The sequence below is a fragment of the Lissotriton helveticus genome, chromosome 7 (genome assembly GCF_964261635.1).
Source record: "Lissotriton helveticus chromosome 7, aLisHel1.1, whole genome shotgun sequence".
NCBI lineage: Eukaryota > Metazoa > Chordata > Amphibia > Caudata > Salamandridae > Lissotriton > Lissotriton helveticus.
Window position 1 is genome coordinate 1,197,629,414 of NC_136068.1, and position 19,425 is coordinate 1,197,648,838.

At 42.3% G+C, this 19,425-nt stretch overlaps 1 protein-coding gene across 2 annotated transcripts in view; it reads right to left on the minus strand.

Moving 5' to 3' along the window:
- Positions 1-2,119: 2,119 nt before the first annotated feature.
- RNF135 (ring finger protein 135) overlaps positions 2,120-19,425 on the minus strand; it is a 127,404-nt gene continuing 110,098 nt past the window's right edge. The window contains exon 7 of one of the 2 annotated variants that reach the window (XM_078654376.1): positions 2,120-6,648. In XM_078654376.1, coding sequence (XP_078510502.1) covers positions 6,089-6,648 — 560 coding nt within the window. In that variant the 3' untranslated portion in view covers positions 2,120-6,088. The remainder of the gene's footprint in view (positions 6,649-19,425) is intronic. The other variant, XM_078654377.1, reaches the window with a different exon arrangement.

Here is a 19,425-nt window from a genome sequence, read left to right on the forward strand (position 1 = left end):
TCTGGTAATTTGGAAGTGTTCTTATATGATGTAATGGTTGACAGGCCTGGTAATGAGTATTGGTCAGAGGGACCCACGATTATTGGATATGAGGAAATACAGCCCCCTGGTGTTGTGGTCGTACGGGCTGTATGGCCCCCTTTTGGATAAAAGCCTGCACCTCTTCTTGGAGGAGGTGGATGTTGTCTGAGCTTCTGCAGCGCAGATGTTGAGAGGGGTTGCATGTAGCATTATACAGTAACGTTGTTGCATAATGCCTAACACCCATTTGTTTGGTGTGATTTTTGCCACTGATGGAGGAAATTGCTTAGTCGCCCCATGACAGGTGACCTATGAACAGGGGGAATCTGTGGGCTGTCAATGTTTGCCTTTGTTGGTGCCTCACCTTCCCCTACCTTGTAGTTTTTCCTATAGGTTCTGCAGTTGTAACCTCTACTGCCTGTCTCGACGCACAGTGGACGCGCCCAGCGGGCACGCCTAAGGCAAGCCCTTCTGCGCCAGTCTGCGCCTCGACCGGGCCCAGGGCCATGAACCCTGGCTCATCTCCACCAGCAATGCCTAACATGATGATAACTTACTCCAGCACCCAGCTAAAAAATATTCGCCTCGCTACCAAAATACACACTTGTCCTTGCCGTCATACATGTTCACTAGACACTAATTCTTTTTTCAACTGCTCCAATTGCTCCTTCAGGCAGAACACTTACAACAAATCAGAACCTTCTTTGACCCACCCTTTGTACACGAAACAGGATCATATGCACCTAGCACTCAAACTCTCGCTCACTCCCCAAACATAAATATGAAATAGCTGACTTTTTAACAGACCAAAATGTAGACATATTATTTATTACAGAAAACTGGGCTGACCCATCATCTGGACCTGATTTTGCATCGCAACCCCTGAAGGCTATGGGGTATTTAGACATGACAGAATCATAAAAAAAGGTGGAGGACTAGATCCCCACCACGATCTGTGAAGCCGCGACATTCACTATAACGCTCAATCATTCACAAACCTTCAAAGGAAACCTTCTCTACCGCCTCCCAGGCCATTGAGCGGAATTCCTCCATGCTTTGGGTGGCTTATTGGAACCTTTAGCAGGAGAATCTGATTTTACCATCCTGGGTAATTTCAATTATTATTTGGAAACCCTCGACGATAATGACACTTCAACCCTCATTGCAGAACTGGAGGCAGTGGACCTCCTCCAGTTGGTGACCAGCCCCACTCACATAGCCGGTCATACCCTGGATGGGCTCTTCACCAGCAATACGTAAATATCGCTAATAAAAACCATACCCCTGGCATGGACTGACCATTGGGCAGTCCTGTTCGGTATTCAGATAAAAAAAAACAACAGGTCAGCCACTAATTTGCACCTGCCCTGGGGCAGCACATTAGTGAAAGACAGAGCGGCTGCTGGATGCAGACACTCCGTTTTCACTGTGCAGGTGGCACCTACCTTCTCTTGAAAGAGGGACAGCGATCCTCCTGCAGGTGGGTGCAGTGATTGTTTATGGGCCACTCTTTGCCCCACCTCAGGGCTGCCATCATGGGCATTCTGACAGTGCACCACCTCTTTGGGAAAGCCACATTGCCTCTGCATTCATGTCCATAAAACAACGCCGGAGCAGAGGCAAAGTGTTTGCCACTTTTGAATGGAGACAGTGGTTCGTCTTCTGTTCCTAATTCTGACTGCTCACTTTTGCCCACTTGTGAAATACAGACTGGTCTTTGTGTACTAATTCTCCGCTAATTTGTGTATGAATTGCTAACTGTTAATAGTTTGGTAATGTGCTTTGTGATAACATTCAGAAGCAAGATATGTCTCTGAGGTGCCATGAAAGGGATCGTAATCTTCTTAAAAAATTGTGGAGATCATATTTTAACTCCAGTGAGCCACTGAACACTGGTACCCCAGGGGATTCAATAAGCTGAACCATCATTTCTTTTTAGTGTTTCAACAATTTATAGACCGGATTTGATGTACATTGTGGGGTTGGGGTAAAGCTCTAGTGAATTTCTCAATTTGTTTTAAGATGAGGAGAAGAGGTCCTTAAAATCTGCTTTTACTCATTGGTCATCTCCTTTCTCAATTAATAAATCAAGCAAATGTTTATTTTGGGAGAAACCTTTAATAAAACATGGACACAGCATAACTTATTTTAGCTACAATCCATAGTACATCAAATGTAAAATAGATATCAAACAATCATAGATAAAGCTAAACACTCATAACATAATACAAAACACAATAAGAGAAAAGCTCACAAAATTAAATCAACACAGGCAAGTAATCATATAAGTTAACCAACACCATCCCCCCTGACGTAGAGCGAATTATCACTAATCACTAATCATTTAGAGAAAGGACAATCCTATGCATAATAATAAAAATAATGTCATTTGCACATACAAAATATAGAGACATGATCGTTTAATGTACTACCTTGGTTCACATTATTTTTTATCTTCAATTCCAGATGAAGAATTGAATATACCATACCAAAAGGTAATTCATAGCTTCTTTAAAAATATGTCCACAACTGGAAAATACAGATGTAATCACCAAATTATATACCTCTGCTCCATATTTGGCACCACTTAGGAATCATACACTTTAATTGTCACACTAACACATACCACACAAATCTCTTACTAGCTTTTTGAGCAATGTAACCTAAGTTTCATCATGGTGACACTTTTTGCTCTCTAAAAAATTCCAAGATAATCATAAACTTCAACTCTATCAATTTTCATCTGGTGAAAATAAATGTTTTTCTTTTTCTCGCTGGTAAAAAAATGTAGATACTTTGTTTTACACAAATGAATAAAAAGACCAATATTATTAAAGTCTTAGAAAAATGCCTTCAGTATTGCCATCCTGTCAAAGATGACTGTTCTTTGCAAACCTGGGATGTGCAGCCCTTCTATAATTGATGTGTCTGTTTTTAATAGTTTCTGGTCAGTTGTTCCATCATTAACAAATACTTAACATGCAGCCCTATCTGACGTCTTGGGAATTAAAAAGTTTTTTAGATTTATTACTACTTCTAATATTATTATATATATTTTTTTATTCATTAATGACTTCAGAATTCATGAATAACCACATCTGTCCTAATTTGATGTTGGTCCTATTGTCCACCAGTACTATTGTGAAATGTTTTTCTTCTCCCAATGAATACGTCATATAGACAAAATCTGTTTTTTCATTTACTCTTTGTGTTTCTAATATTTTTCATTTTCTCTTGTTGCCAACACGTCCTCCCTCACACTTCTTCTTTATTTATTTATTCATATTTATTTATTAAAAGTTTTGTATAGCGCTGGCTGGACCCGAAGGTATCAGAGCGCTTCACAACCATGTGCAAGAGAGTGCCTTAACGGCGATGGAAGACTGATATCTGAACAACTCAAAGGGATTTCAAAAAACAAAGAACATACAGATCGTAGTGGTTCCACAGGTAGGTGGTAATGTGAGCTTCCCTTACAGTTCAGGTGTCTTCCAGAAAGAGGGCTTTGAGTAAAGTCTTGAATTTTGGGAAGTGGGTGGTCATTCTGATGTGAGGAGGGATGGCGTTCCATATCCTGGGTGCATTGCCTGCAAAGCATTTACTTGAAGTTTTGCGTTTCCGCGGTTTCAACGGAATGAGAAGAAGTGTGTTGGAACTTCTAAGGGTCCTGGACTGGCCAACCCTTTTGAGTTTTGCGGCCAAGTATTCCGGTTTACCTGTGTGGAGGGCTTTGTGTGTAAGGCATGCTGTTCGAAAGTTGGCTCGTTGTTCAATAGGGAGCCATTTCAGGTCTTTGAGCGCGGGGGAAATGTGTTCGTATTTCTTAGTTCCTGTGACCATTCTGGCCGCGGCATTGAGGGTAGTTTTCAAGGGTCCTAGGTGTGATTTGGCTGAGCCAAATTTCTTCTTAATCAAGAATATCTTCTTAATGCTTCCTCAACATTATGTAAACAATCAAATGTGGTTGGTTTTTTTCTACGCCATCTCATGCTCTTACTGCCAATACTATGTTCATCTATCAGAGAAAAATCTCAGTATTCCTTGAAGTTTGAGTGAGTAAAACTTTGCATGCAGGATCAACTATTAATGACTGATTTAGAGTTTGGCAAGAAGGGTACTCTTTCCGAAATGTGATGGTGTACCCTGTCCGACAAACTCTTGGTACGCATGCCTCATTTAGATTAAGGTTTAGTAAGGTTTCTGTTGACAGAGACCATGTTGCCTTCATTGACAGAAAGCTTCTTTCAATGGCCTGACAGAATTGGGGCTAGCAGAGGAAGGGCATTACACTGCTCATCATATTTAGGATGGCAGTGTAATTCACTCTTTGTGTTCTTCTTCGCAAGGTAAAATATGGTTGCGAGAGACATAAAAAAACAAATATTGACTCCCACACCATGGGAAATAACTTTCATTGTTAGGGGTGATTAGTTTCTTTTGTTTTTCAGAAACAAACTCCTGCTTTTGGGAGTTTGTTTCTGGAAAACTAAAAAATTGAAGGTTTGATGAACAGCCGTTAAAAGCAATGGTGGCCATCAACTACATATGGTCTACCTTGGACAGAACCGCTGTGATAGGTTTCCTTTCAAGGTGCACAGATGACTGCTGGGCAGGCTGTTATTTCGAAATCTAACACATGGGGTACTGCTGAAATGGTGGAGGTAATGCCCTCTGCCATACCCAGAGACAATACTCTGTCCATCAAGGAATAAATCAAGTCTTCTGCACTAAGCATATATACAATAAATAAATACTTGAGCATCTCTCAATCCCTTATTCAGAGAAGCGGTAGGTAGAACTATATTTTTGCCTACTGTTCCCAAATTCATGCTTACTTTTCAGTTTCAAATATGCCTTTATGAGACACAGAAGATTGACCCTTTTTGTACATTCGATTTATTCCAATTTCTTTGTTACCAACTGCTATAATGTTGAAATTAAATGGTAAAGGAATGGATCAGGTTCAATATAAGTTTTCATGTTAGGTACAGGACCTGCATGAGCCAGTCTTAGCGGGGGGAGATCGAGGGGTGGCGAAGCTGATGACCTTGTAGAGCAGACACAAGGCTTTCTTGCCTGTGCTTGGGGATTGCTGATATTGCTCTACTTTGGGGCTGAGACCTTGACCAGGCAGATGCTATTTAGAAACCCTGTGGACTAATGGTCTATGCTATGTTCAGGGTTTGCAGGAGCAGAAGGTGGTCATCAACATAATGGCAATAGCATCCTCTCAGAACAAAAGCCAAAGTCCTATCTGTATCCATTATAGTGTTTTTTTGTGTTTTGTTCAGATGAGAATGCTTTACATCACAAGCCATGCTAATTGACCAAAAAAAGGTAGTATGTGGTGCACCAGAGTATGAAGCATGTATAAACAAACGAAACAGAAACAGCAGTATGGCAAATGCAAAATGTGTGTGTATTTGTGTACTTGTGGAAAGTGTGGCAGACATGTCACTGAGTTTTTGTATGTGGCAACTTAAACAAGGTTGCCAATTGTTTGTGACTTGACTATAGGGAACTACAAAAGGTTAGTGGGGCTATGGCTCTGCCTATTCAGTATATGATCTTGTGACTGTACTGTAGAGAGGCCGACTGCTTTATGTCTATTTTCAGACCTTTGCACTGGACTTAGGGAAATTCAGTGAATTTCATTTGGTCCTGCTGAACATTGACATTTCCTTCCCATTTGCGATTCGTTCTGGAATTGGATTCATTGTGCTTTGATGTGCAACCATGAGCCAACAATACAGTGGATGTTAAGCAATACAGTGGATGTTAAACAATACAGTGGATGTTATTAAACAAAACAGTGGATGCTTATGTTCACTTATAACAGTACACTGATGAAAATAAGCTAACTGTGTCTAACTTTTGCAAGTTTCCCTTCATAACACCAGCACTCCTCAATTTTTCTATGGATCAGCTTTGTACCTATTTCTTGGTTGCCACTCTGAGGGGCTTAGGAGGCCCACAAAATTAAGTCACACTCTTCTGCTTGGTGTTGACGATTATCAATTAGATCAAATCCAATGGAGTCCATATTGTAAGTGAACATATTTCTATTTTAACTGAGACTTTCAATCTTATGATTTGAAAGGTTATTTCCAATACTCTTTATACATAAGTTCCCTCCTTTATTCAAGCCATACATCCAAAAAGCAGGGGAAATGGGGAAAGAAAAAATGTTGGCATAGGTGTGTAGTAATGTGAAGTCATCAGCAACAGAATAAAATGAAACACTGTTCTTCTCACAGTCAAGGTAAACACCAACTGATTCAGGTTTTTGCTGACTTATTTGAGTTTGTTGGTTTTCATGCCAAGCAGATAAAGATGTATTGCTCCATTCTAAACACCAGGATACCTTAGTTCTTCCTAGACGCTCCATTTTGGAAATCTTTCTACCTGTAATTCCAACAGCCCATCCTTCACAGTTGTTTGTAATGATCTCCCAGTAATTACATCCATCAGAGAAACTCTGTGAACATAATAACTGATTGTTGATGAATCTGACAGGGGAGGCTGGGTATGAACACTTCACGTCTGAGACAACCACAACTCTGTTCTCCTGTGCAAGGCGGAGGTAACATGAAACGGTTTGGGGATCAAAGCTTAGGTCGACAGCATCTACAAAATAAAAAAATATGATGTAACAAAAATACGATTTCACTCAAAACAATGATATACATATTAATAAAACAACAAGACTCCATACAGTTTAGATTTTTGCATACCATAAGTACGTTGTTTTGTGATCCAGGCTTTTGAATGAATGATTTATCGAAATGTAACTTGTACGATAGTGGTCTAGCGAGGGCATTCTCCCCAGAACCATGAAGCTAAACTGATTTCTACATGCCAGACCAAGGGAAATTTTGGAAAAACATTTTGGAACATTAAATGCCCACTTTCTAAAATTTCCTACCCCACACCACAACTCTCAGGACTGACGCCTTCATCTTCAATATTTATTTTCTCTTTTGCATCTCTCTTTCACCTCTCATTTGAGGAAGAGAGGATCACTTATGAATCTGGGATGATTCCCTCACCACAGGTGAGTAACATATCCTTCTGTAGCAAAGGACAATCACAAGATTCATCTGTGGTTTGGTGCAAGGCCAGTGCATCTGACCTGAAGAAGGGTGATGTTTTCAATGCAGTTTAATCTATAAGCAATGTGGTGGTCAATGGTAGTTAAAGGTCACTATCTTGTTGTATCTTCTAAAGCCTTTTTAAACTAATTTAAGGGTGACCTTACAAAAGCCTCTTACTAGCAGGAAGCGTATGTTATACTGTTTCGATCTCGTAGTGCTGAGGATCACTGGGCTACAAACAGAGAGGAATTACATTTGGAATTACGCTCTGTACACTCATGAGTCACCCAGAGTTACCAGATGCTGAAACAACAGACCACATTTTTCCAGCTGGAAGATCTGACTGGTAAATTCGCATTGGGAAACACCTGCATTACAGCCCAGACTCATTCCTTGGCACCTCCCGACCCTCAGACAAGGCACGGAAGGAGCATGTACTACTCCCTCTGCCAATCAACAATCTCACCAACACCATGCCTCCACCACCTGAGGACAGCCCCAGCACATATTTACCACCTGCTCAGAACAGGTGGTAAATGTGTGCTTTAAACCAATGGAAAAGGAAATATTGTGCAGACTAATGCCTGGTAAGACTGCCAGTAGAGTAACATTTGTAATTAGGGCAATGTGTTCGGTATGCCTAAGGCTGCTTCTTGCTGGAGAGTCTGTTGCAGCAATGTTTCCCCAGCGTTCTTTCCAAGCACTTGGCATTTAAACGGCCACCTTCACTTTCTACTCCTTGCTGGCATTTCTGAGGATCGGGGAATATTGGTCTTGCCTCCCCTAGCACCGCCATGTTGGAGGGTTGAGTGGGTCCTAATACGCTGTGTGTGTACTGTGCTCACCCTCCTTCTAGTCCTTTTGGTTTTGAGGCAGGTAGAAGTGTGTGGAACAAGGGAATGTGGTACACGGGCTTTCTAGGCGGTAGATGTTTATGACTGCACCCTCGCTGCACTGGGAAGTTTCTTTGGTCTGTATTTGTTCTACTCACAACCCCACTTTAAACTTCTAATGAACTTGACCTAGACTCCCAGTCATGATATCCCTATGTTCTAGTTACTGGTGCACGGTGTCCTTGTACCCATGGTTTCTCCCTCAACTTGCAGGGGCTTCCTGCCATATCCTCTTGATGGAGACTGAGTCTCATACTTTACTAGGAAAAAAAGATACGCTAGATACCCTTTGAGCTAAGTTGTTTCTAGCCTCATATTTGGAATCACTTCTCTGGTTAGATTTAGGATTTATAGCCTCTGCAATACCTCATGTCCTCCCTCTTCGAGGGAAACACCTTCCTCCATGCATCGGGAAGCAGGGTTGCATTTTACCTCATCACTTGATGAGAATGCCAAAGGGGTTGTCTATAATGTGTAAACATTGTACATGCCAGACCTTTTGCAGAGAATGGGAGTGTTTCAGGTGATGGTGTCGGTAGAGCAATGGGGACATGCTCAGGATGCTGAAGGACTACCTGCATTTGGACACGCTACAAAAACAAGATATGTGCAGGGTATATTATATAATATGCTGCCCTTGTATAAATGAAAACTCTCATGTTTTTACAATAAAGGGAAAGTGACCTCACAGCCTTTTACATTTGTGATGTAAAAGGAAGTGCAATACGTGAAATGATAGATAACTTTTCATATTAAAAGGGCAAGTAACAGCTTGGATTCTGAACCAGGAGAAGATGACGGAACCAGTGATGATGAAGCATTGCACTAGTGGAGTACAGGTCACAACACTGTCTGTGATTAATCGCGTATTTCAGAAACATCAGAATTATGTGTACTGGAATGTGGACTCTGCTGTGTACCCAGAAACTCCAGTGTCTATAGTATGCTTTCTGGCTGAGATAGAGCCCCAAGGGACCCATCACTCTAGAGGAGTTGTGAGAGGCACTGTCCCCAAAAAAGCTCCGGGTAGCGATGGCTTCCCAATAAACATTTACCAATCACTTAAGCCGCTACTAAAGGAAAAGCTATTAGAGGTTTTTAGGGAGGCCTGACTCTTGGTGAATTACATCCCTTGATGCAGGATGGCCTCATATGCATGATGCAGCGGAAGACCCTTTGGATGCCACCTCTTATAGACCACTGACTATGAGGGACTCCTAGTCTATGAAGATCAGTGTAGATTCATCCCTAGATATAGCACAGCTATAAATCTGCAGTGATTCACTCTTGTATTGCATTCAGTGCAGAATGGGTTACGGAGCTGATTTCGGTGTCAGTGGATATAGCCAAGGCCATTGATATGATGGATTGGACATACTGGAAGTCCAAAAAAGAATGGGTCAAATTTATTTTCCGTGCCACTACAGGCACTTCTTGATATGGGTGAAGGTGGTACCTGGTGTCTTGGATATGCAAAGCTCTCAAAACATACAGACCCAGGAGACAGTTGGCAGCTTGGGTGGCCTGCAATGATGACTTAAGGGGGCAACTCACAGACAGCGAATGGAAGATGACTTGTGCTTTAGTTAAATGGGTCTCCTGAAATGCCAGGTTCAACCTAATCCATATTAAATATGTGTGTTGTACAGGTCTTATACCACTTAAACTACATAAGGAATAACATGGGACCAGGTGGGGATAAGTTACGGAGGTTTTTGGTAGTGATGAAGGGTATATCCACGAACACTGGAAAGGATGTGCTTCCAGATGAACGGCTTCAAAAGGGACAAGTAATATGATGTAATTTACAGATTAGGAGGTAATCGCACACTGTTTGGCTGGGTTAACATATCTGTAACAGGGTGTCGGCATGGGTGAGGAGAGGTGTGTCAAAGTCTTTTGTATTAGTACATTGTATAAGACCATGGCATATTGTACAATGGTGAAATGCATACATACAGATTATATTTAAAAGGCCCAGTAACAGGATAATTGATTTTATATCATGGTTTACTGTAACTTAATAATCAACGTCTTTCTTATTTATATGAGTAATGTGAGGCCTGCTTTATTACACTGTTTTGTTCCCAAAGTGCAACATCCAACAAAGCACATTTGACAGAATATCTCACATTTATCCAGCGCAGCACAGATCTGCTTTAGTCAAACGTCCTACAATACACCAAACATAGCTAACCACAGTATTGTGGGCTATCATACCTCTGAGCACCACCGGTGACTAGGGTGTGGGTCAGAGAAACGGAGAATTAATAGACTTCAACTAATTTCAAGAGGAGATCTCTTTACTGGGCTATGATACTGTAAGAATTATAATGAAACATGTTAAGAAAATATTAAGAAAAACTCTCACTTATTTAGAATTCCATACTCACTTTCCAAGCAAAAAAACACTGGACAATATTCAAACATACAAAAGGAAAAGGGTATTATTGCTATATAGATATGCATGATTGCATACATACACATATATCTAAAAACATATGTGATTTAGGAAATAAAACTATAACCTGCTTTATGAAAAGAAAACTGTTGGAAAGAAAAGAATCCGAGACTGCACAATGTAGAGTTACACAGATATATATATATACAAGCTTGATATCACGAGCTTGTATACATCGATTGCTCATGAGGACGGCCTTGTGGCCATAAAATATTTTTGGGATACACACCCCTTGAAGTTCATGGAACACAGTGCTCTGGTTTTGGACTTTGTCACATTTTGTCTCCAAAACAGAATTGTTCTCTTGCAGACTCAACTGTGTAGACAGGTCTCGGGGATGGGCTTGGGCACCTGCTTCGCTCCCAGCTACGCAAACCTTTTCGTGGGCTGAGCAGGTGGCCTGGGCCTAGTCCAATAAGGGATGGACAGATCGAGTGGTCACATGTTACCGCTATAACGATGACCTGTTCCTCATCTGGAATGGTTCACTGGAAACAGCATTAGACTTCATTGAACATGAATGAGGCCAATTTAGAGTTTACGGGTAAAGTTAGATCGGAATCAATAAACTTGATTTGAATATCTATGTGGAAGAGGGGAGACTTAACACCATACTTTATCGTATGACAACCGTGGGTAATTCTACCCTTCATGCATTGAGTAGCCATCCTGTAAATCTCATCAACAGCATCCCCTATGGGGAGCTGTTGAGATTAAAGCGGAATAGCTCAAGTGATGCAGAATTTCAAGTAGCTGCGAAAGACAGCATGAGATGTTTCAAGGTGAGAGGGTATAGCCAGACAGTCCTGTGCAAAGCATTGAAGAAAGCTAACTCTCTGGCCAGAGAGGAGCTATGTTTTTTTTTTTTAAATTACAAAAACCTTTATTTAGGATTACAAATTACAGTGTCACAAGGAATGGACAGGTCACTTACTTCTGTTACAGTCATGTATTTATAGTTGTCCTTGTACCCCTTCTGAAATAAGTACCTTCCTTGACTTTAATAGTTACAAGCCCTCCCTTCTAACAACCCCCGCCTTGTGCACTTTAGCGAGTCTTCCATACAGAGACAACCTTCTCATATTCGCCTGGAACGGGGCTTCACGCTCAATGTCCATCACTGCCCCTTATACAGTCTCTCAGTGTACATTAACTGCAGTCTGTGCCCTCCAGCATGTATATGCAGTTGTGTGTTCAATCCATTCATGTGCCTTGGGCCCACCTACTGCTTCAAGAGATCCTTCGCCTCCTTAAGACCTCCCTGGTACTCGTTCTCCCTCCTTCTCCCCCCATCTCCGTCTCTCCTTGTTCCTCCTCATTATCTATAGTAGGTAACCAGTGATCCCCAGATATCCTTGGGTCGGGATCTAATTGGGAGCGATTCTGCATAATGGTGAAGATGTTCTTGCCACATTGTCAAGTCTTTAATCCAATCTTTGAATTTAGGTGCCCGCCCCCTCCCCCATCTACATACCATTTGGCTCCGTGCCAGCAGTATCCCCATTGCCAAGAACTTGTTGTGCACCATCTTAATATCCCCGGTCTACCCCAGGAGGCCAGAAAGAGGGGCCGGTTCTACCTTTACTCCTATCATAGCAGACAGTGCCTCAAACACTTCCTCCCAGTATTCCGCCACCCTCTGACATTGCCATGCTAAGTGCATGAAATCCGCTCCTGCTCTTCCACAGCGTTCACACTGATCGACTGCCCTGAGATAGAATCTATGTAGTCTGGCCAGGGTATGGTACAACCTGTGAAGGAATTTATAGTATATCAGTCTCAATCTACTGTTACTAGTAACTGCCTCCGTCTGTGTACAGCAGACTTCCCATTGGTCATCTGTGAGAGGCGTTTCCAGGTCTTTGTCCCATTCCACTCTGGCCCGCAAGAGCTGGGGGGGGAGGATTATGTCTGATCTGCTTGTACAACTGGGACACTATATGCCTAGGAGTTTCTGCTTGCAGTATCATATGTAATGGCGGGAATATGTCCGGCTCCTTTGGAAAAGTTTGGGGTTATGGATTTCATACTCTGCTTAAAAAGGGTGTGCATGAATGTATCCATGAATGTAGGCGTATGCTCTCCAAAGAACTGTTCCTTATTGCGGAATTGTCCCCCCAAGTGCTATAATGCAATTTGTCCAGCAGTTTGCGACATAGCCCCTTGTATGTAATTAGCAGTACCGAATCAGAGTTAACTTCACCTTCGGTGAGTACATCATTTGAGCATTTAACTTCTTCGCCATCCATCTCCATGCGGAAACAGTGCAGTCCACAGTGGATGGATCTCTCCCTCACTCAGCCACCCATGTGAATAAGTAACCCTCAGGGGGTGTCGGGGCCTTGTAGCCATCCTCCACCACTAAATGTGGCATAAGGGGGGGGGGATCCAATAGACAGCAAAGTGTGCCTGTGCACAATAATAGTATTGCTCAAAGTTGGGAACGTCGACCCCCCCCTGATTGTAAGGCAGCATCAGTGTAGCTAGATTTAATCTCGCCTGTTTCCCGCCCCCAAATGAGTTTTGTCAGCTGTGTTTTAAGCGTGTTGAAGAAGAACCTTCCATTCACTGTCTTCCTGGGTAGTAAGGAATGTTGATGAATAAGTATAGGAAGTTCGGCAATATTGTCATTTTAATGAGGGATATTCTACCCGCCATTGACAAGGGCAGTCTTATCCATTTGGATACATTATCTGTCACTTTATCCATAGCTACTCCGTAATTAGCCCGCATTAGTTCATCTTTGTCTCGAGTAACATGTATCCCGAAATATTTAAAGTCCTCTGTCTCCCAGACCAGGGGGTGATCCAATTGGTGTCGTATAGTCTGATTTGTTAAAGGGAATTCAGCTGATTTGTTCCAATTTATCTGGATCCCTGAGAGAGCCCTATATTTAGTGATTTCTCTCAGTACCGGTTTCAGGTTTTAGAGGTTCATGTGTCCACGTAAAGGGAGATTAGCAGCTGCCGAGACGGGTACACCAGCGCTCTGTTATTATGGTGCTGCCTCAGTTTCGCCGCTAAAGGCTCTATAGCGAGCGCAAATAAGATTGGGGATAACGGTCACCCCTGTCTAGTGCCTCTTGATATAGTAAAGTTGGCAGAACGGCTCCCATTCAGTAAGACTGTGGCTCGCGGGTGTTGGTATAGTAGCTGCACCCACTTCAGAAAGGTTTGCTGCATGCCCATATATCGCAGAGTTCCCATTAAGTAGTCCCACTCCACCGAGTCGAATGCCTTGGTGGTGTCTAAAAAAACTGCCACTGTCGAGCAATTAGGATCTATATCTTGCATTACAGCTAATAGGATTCTCAGGCTGTGAGACGTAGACCGGTTTGGAACAAATCCTGCCTGGTCAGGCAGGACCAACCTTTCCATTAATAGGTTAAGACGGGTGGCTAAAACCTTTGCAAGTATTTTGGTGTCGCAATTCAGCAACGAGAGGGGCCGGTATGAATCGCAATGGAACGGACTCTTCCCAGGTTTTAACAACAAAATTATCTGGGCTTCCCTCATGGTCTCCAGTAGCCTGCCTTACTCTAGTGCCTCATAGTACAAGGGTTTCAGAATGGGAGCAAGAATCGACACATATGTTTTGTAGAATTCCACCGGCAATTCGTCAGATCCCAGGGCGCGCCCCAAACTCATGCCCATTATTGCTTCCTTAATCTCATCTACTTCCAGTTCTAACTTAAGGAATTTTTGCTGGGTGTCCCCCAGCCATGCCAGGGCCGTATCCTCGAAATATTCCTGCAATTCCAGGGGGGAGCCTCTCTGAGAGGTGTATAGTTTTTTATAATATTCCACAAATGTGTTCAATTGCCCTGATAAGTTCCCATGTGTCTGGCCCTGTTCATCCTGTATTTCTGTTATGTAATTTGCAAATTTGGGAGGGCGTACAGCGTTCGCTAATGCTTTCCCAGGGCGGTCTCCTTCTCCGTAGATCCGTGCCATGTGGGATTTCCCTCTGAACCTACATTCCCAGTTGGCTGCTTCCTCATATTCTGACATTTAAGTGCGTAGTCTGGCCCTCGTAGCATATCTCCTTCCTCCTGACGTAAGTTCCCTCTCAAGCTTTTTAATCTCTCCCTCCAATTTACGCAGTTCCCTGCACAGATCTTTGAGAATACCTCCACCTTTAGAGATGCGCCACCCCCGTGCTGTGACTTTGAATGCCTCCCACACAGTAGTGAGGCTTGACACTGACTCTACATTCCTTTCAAAGAAATCTTGGGTTCCTGCTCGATTTCCACCTTAAACACTTGTAGATACAAAGGGTTCAAGCGCCAGCTAAGATAGGGGGTCTGAGCGATCGGAGCCTGCAAAGCCGACACCACAGGCGAATGGTCAGAGTAGGTGCGGGCTAGATGTTCAACTCTGCCCAGCCAATGCGCCATACCCACTGACACTAGCAAGTAGTCTAATCTTGTCCATGACAAGTACACCGCTGAGTGGTGAGTCCCCTTCCGCTGTGTAGGGTGCTTATACCACCACGCATCCAATAAGTAGTGGGTGTCAGTTATGTCTTTGAATGCTCGGTGCATGTTGGTGTAATGCATGGGAGAGGCTCGGGATCTATCCTTTTGTGGGTCCAGGACCGTATTAAAATCTCCCCCCCATGTAACATAAGTAGTGCCTATGGCTTGAATTTTACTCCAGAGCATGAGTAGAGTGTGTGTCTCGTCCGTGTTGGGCCCATAATAATTGGCGAATGTCACTTCCTGAGAATTTAACCTTCCCCAGAGCAGATAGTATTTACCTTCTCCATCCACATCGGAGCCCCCATCACAAACTGCACTCCCCGTTTAATTAATATGGCTACTCCTCTCGAGTACCTAGAGTTCGATGCCAAACACTGATGAGACGCCCATTTCGTTGCAAATCGGGGGGGATTCCTCGGGTCTAAGTGTTGTGTTTCTATCTAGGACCCTAATTCGATATTCCCGATTTATGCCCTTGTATGGCTATAATAAATAATATCCTTATAAAGGCATAAGAATCATATCCATATTTAGTAATAGCCCATGCAGTCCAAATACGGCAAGGCTACTCCCCTAAACTCCTAGAAAGTACAACGCGTTCTTTAAACAAACCAAGCCTCCAGCAGCCCGGGAAATCCCCCTGCTCTTGTTTTGATTTGCACAAGAACTCCTAGAGTCAGAAAGAACTGTTAGTTCTTGGTGACGTCTTATGTCCAACCTTACGTCAAACCCGGCACCTTTCAGGTATAAATATACCAACGTTGCCTTAAGCAAACACACGGTGGTTTGGAGCAGAGCGGCTATCTACTTGCCCGAGAGCCCAGCTGATGCGAGAGCCCACGGAAGCCGCCCCTCCCTTTTGACGCACTGAGAAAGACGCTGTCTTTTCTCCAGCCGAGAAAATCCAGCTCCGGTGTTTCCAGCCACCCTTGCGGGTTGCTGGGATATCGAGTCCTGAGAGAGAGATACCAGACCTCCTACATTCTATTACCAAGGTACGGAGCTGACTAAACCCTTAAGAGAATTCTTGATTCAGATTCTTGGCAAAAACCAACTTAACTTAAACTGCTACTTACTTACTCCGTCCCACATATTAGGCTTAGGTCAGGTACACCGGGGTAGGCGTATTTAGAAGCACCAGTTGAGTACGTTAGTCAATGTTTTTATGTATGTATATATTTTATCCATTTTAAAGTATCATATGGCTAAGAAACCATATCAATGCTTTTACAGTATTATTTTATAATACTCCTTTTACTGTACGCACTTTACTTTATGATAAGTATTGCAATTGTGGCAATTCATTTCTCTTGCATGAGAAAGAAGACTGCTCAATAAATAACACCTTTTATTGAAAACGCCCGTCTCTCTATTTCTCTGCACTCTGGTGAAACTAAGTATGCACGATTGACTGGGGTGAAATAGTTGTCTATTGTTTTCACACGACTCTAGAGATACACTCTTATTCTGAGGGAGCAAAGTTGTCAAGTTATATGGTTGTCAGAAGCTAACCCCTTCTTGTCTATCCAGGGAAGTTAAACTCCTCCTTGTTTACTCGAGAAAGTTTCTAGTGACCTCTGAGCTAGCTGGCAAAACTAATTAAGTCTAATATAGTCAGTAGAGACCTAGTCAACCTCAGTCCTACGTCTACACTGCTGTTTATATTATTCCAATGCGCAGAGCCTATTGGGAATATAGGAACTACACTACATGGCGCCCAACGTTTGGTAAGTCGATAATCTAACGCAAGACAGAGTAACTCAGTCGTGCTTTTTCACACAGACCCTTTTCCCGTAAAAACTCCAATAGACGTCTGGAGTGAGTAAAAGGTTAAAATCCGCCTGAACTTAGTAGGAAGAGATTCCTATGTATAGTTTTTGGCTTAGTCAACGTTGAAGGATACAGTGTTCCAAAATATTGTAGACCTAATCTTTGTTTCCCTTGAAACTTGATCTGCAACAAAAACTTTCTGTTAGTAAAAATGACGGAAAGTGAAGACGAAAGGGAGGCAGCTAGAATAGCAGCTCAACTCCTAGCGGATGACACAAGTCTCCAAGAAAATGACCCGAATGCCATAATCATTCCGGTAAATGTAAGAAAAACTATAACTCTTAAACTAATAGAAAATGGACTAACACCAAGAAGTGGTACAGTCATACTCGTGGTAGAGGCCCATGAATATCGGCAGACAGAGGTATTCTACTCATGGATAAACTTTCCAGCACCAAACGCTGTAACACACGAATTCCACTATTACAAAATAGAGGAACCTCCGGATGAATACACTCCTTTCGAGGACGTTGAAATCCCACTAAATTACCAAGAGCACCTGCTCTGGTTTAAAGGCGCCCTAAAACATCAAAATCACATCACCAGGCTCGGTCCACTAGATAGACCAGGAGCCACGTGGCCGGTTCTAGCCAGTTACACACCACATCCTGACATTGAAAAAATGTCAAGTGAAGAACTTTTAGTTAAACTAAAAGAATTAACAAGGCATACAGAGATTTAGTTCAATTGGCAATGGACGATATAACGTACCTCCAGAAATTGAAAGAAACAGATATAGCAGAACAACCATTTGAACTTGCCAGAATCATAGAAAAATCCTATGAAGAACTAGGTAGAGATAGTTTGGGTGGGAAACCAATAAAACCCCAACTAACTTAAAATCCTGAAAAAACTTTTATTAAAAATAATCTTAACACTCCAAAAAAGAGTTGGGATGGAAATAAACAATCCACTCCCAAAGAAAAACGATTCCAGTCCAGAGGAAGGTCTCCTAAACGGAGAGAAAGATCTCCGGACCAAGAAAACAAGTCTCCCCAGAGGGAGCCCTCTGAGAAAATATACAAACTTAGAGATAGGGATAAATTGAGAAAACCTGATAGATATCAAGATATTGATACACGTCCCTCTCGATCTTTTCAGACTTCCTCACAGAAATCAGAAAGAAGAGGACGGTCAGAACACAAAGAAGAGCACGTCAAGTCCAAAGACAAGGAACCTGCTCATCAAAGTAAAAAATTACAATTTCCAAAAAAGAAGGTAGCCAGCATTAGAATTAAACATGCCGAGGATTCTGAGGACACAACTGAAAAACGGAGAGTGGGCTCAGACAATGCTAGACAGCGCAGCAGAAGTGACCATAGCTCGCAAGATCCTGATGAATCTTCTGGAGACAGTGGACACGAATGAGTACATTCAAGTGGAAACTGCAGACACCAGAGTTAGCAAACCCCATAAATTATACAAAATAACATTGCGTATAGAGGGGGACAAGACGAGGAAAGTAAGGGGTCTCTTTTGGGATAACCTTTCGAAAGGCTATGACATCCTTCTAGCTGAGAAAGACTAGCCACCAGAGTTTGTCAGGGAGTGCCCTCATGGCGAAGAAATGATTATGCCTACCTTCTCTAATCATATTTCAACTCATAAAAAATCCATATATGCAAGAAAATGGGAAGTTGCCCAAGCTCCTGCATTATATAAAAATCATGTAGGATGGGATGAGGATTCTCCTCCTCACAAAATCCAGTTAAAAAGTCAACCCACTGCACAAAGGCAGTACCCAGTTAAACAAGAAACTAAAAAGCAAGTCAGGGAGATCTTAGATCAACTTGAATACCAGGGGGTGATTGAAACATGCACCTCACAAATGAACAATCCTTTGTTTCCTGTATCCAAGCCAGACGATTCATATCGTCTAGTTTTGGACTAGACACACCTAAACTCCTGCTGCAAAACATTTGCAGTACAAAACTCACACAGTGCAGCACTAATGAATAACATTGTGTGCAAAAAATATAAAACGACATTAGACATCTCTAATGGATTCTTTTGTCAAAACATTGCACCTGAAAGTAGGTATTTGACCGCTTTCTCAATAATGGGGTCACAAAAACACTTCTGTCGACTCCCACAGGGATTCAAGAATAGCCCAGGATTATTCTCAGCAAGAGTACCAGAGTTACTACAAATATATGATGATGAGGCATTATCTTATGTCGATGACATCTATCTCACAGACGATGACCTGGAGACACACTTGAAAAGAGTAAACACCATAATACTTGGGTTTGCAGCTGAGGGTTACAAATTCAACTTTAAAAAGTCACGAATTGCCCATCTAACGGTCCTGTTTTTAGGATATGAATTATCAAGTGAAGGCAAAAGCCTAGCAGACAACTTCTTAGAGAAGTGTGCTGTACTCCAAGCACCTAAAACACTGAAGAACTTACAATCAATACTAGGTTTCCTGAATTTCGGAAGAACATACATTCTAAATTATGCGGAGAGGGTTAAATCTCTCTATGAATTAATAAAACCTGATTTCAAACCAATAAATTGGACTCAGAAACACACAGAAATTTTAAGATCATTGCAAACAGACATGTTAGCTAAAACAAAATTGCAAACTCGCGAAAACATACGCAACCTTGTAATCAGAGTCATCCCAGGAAGATGCGGATTCAC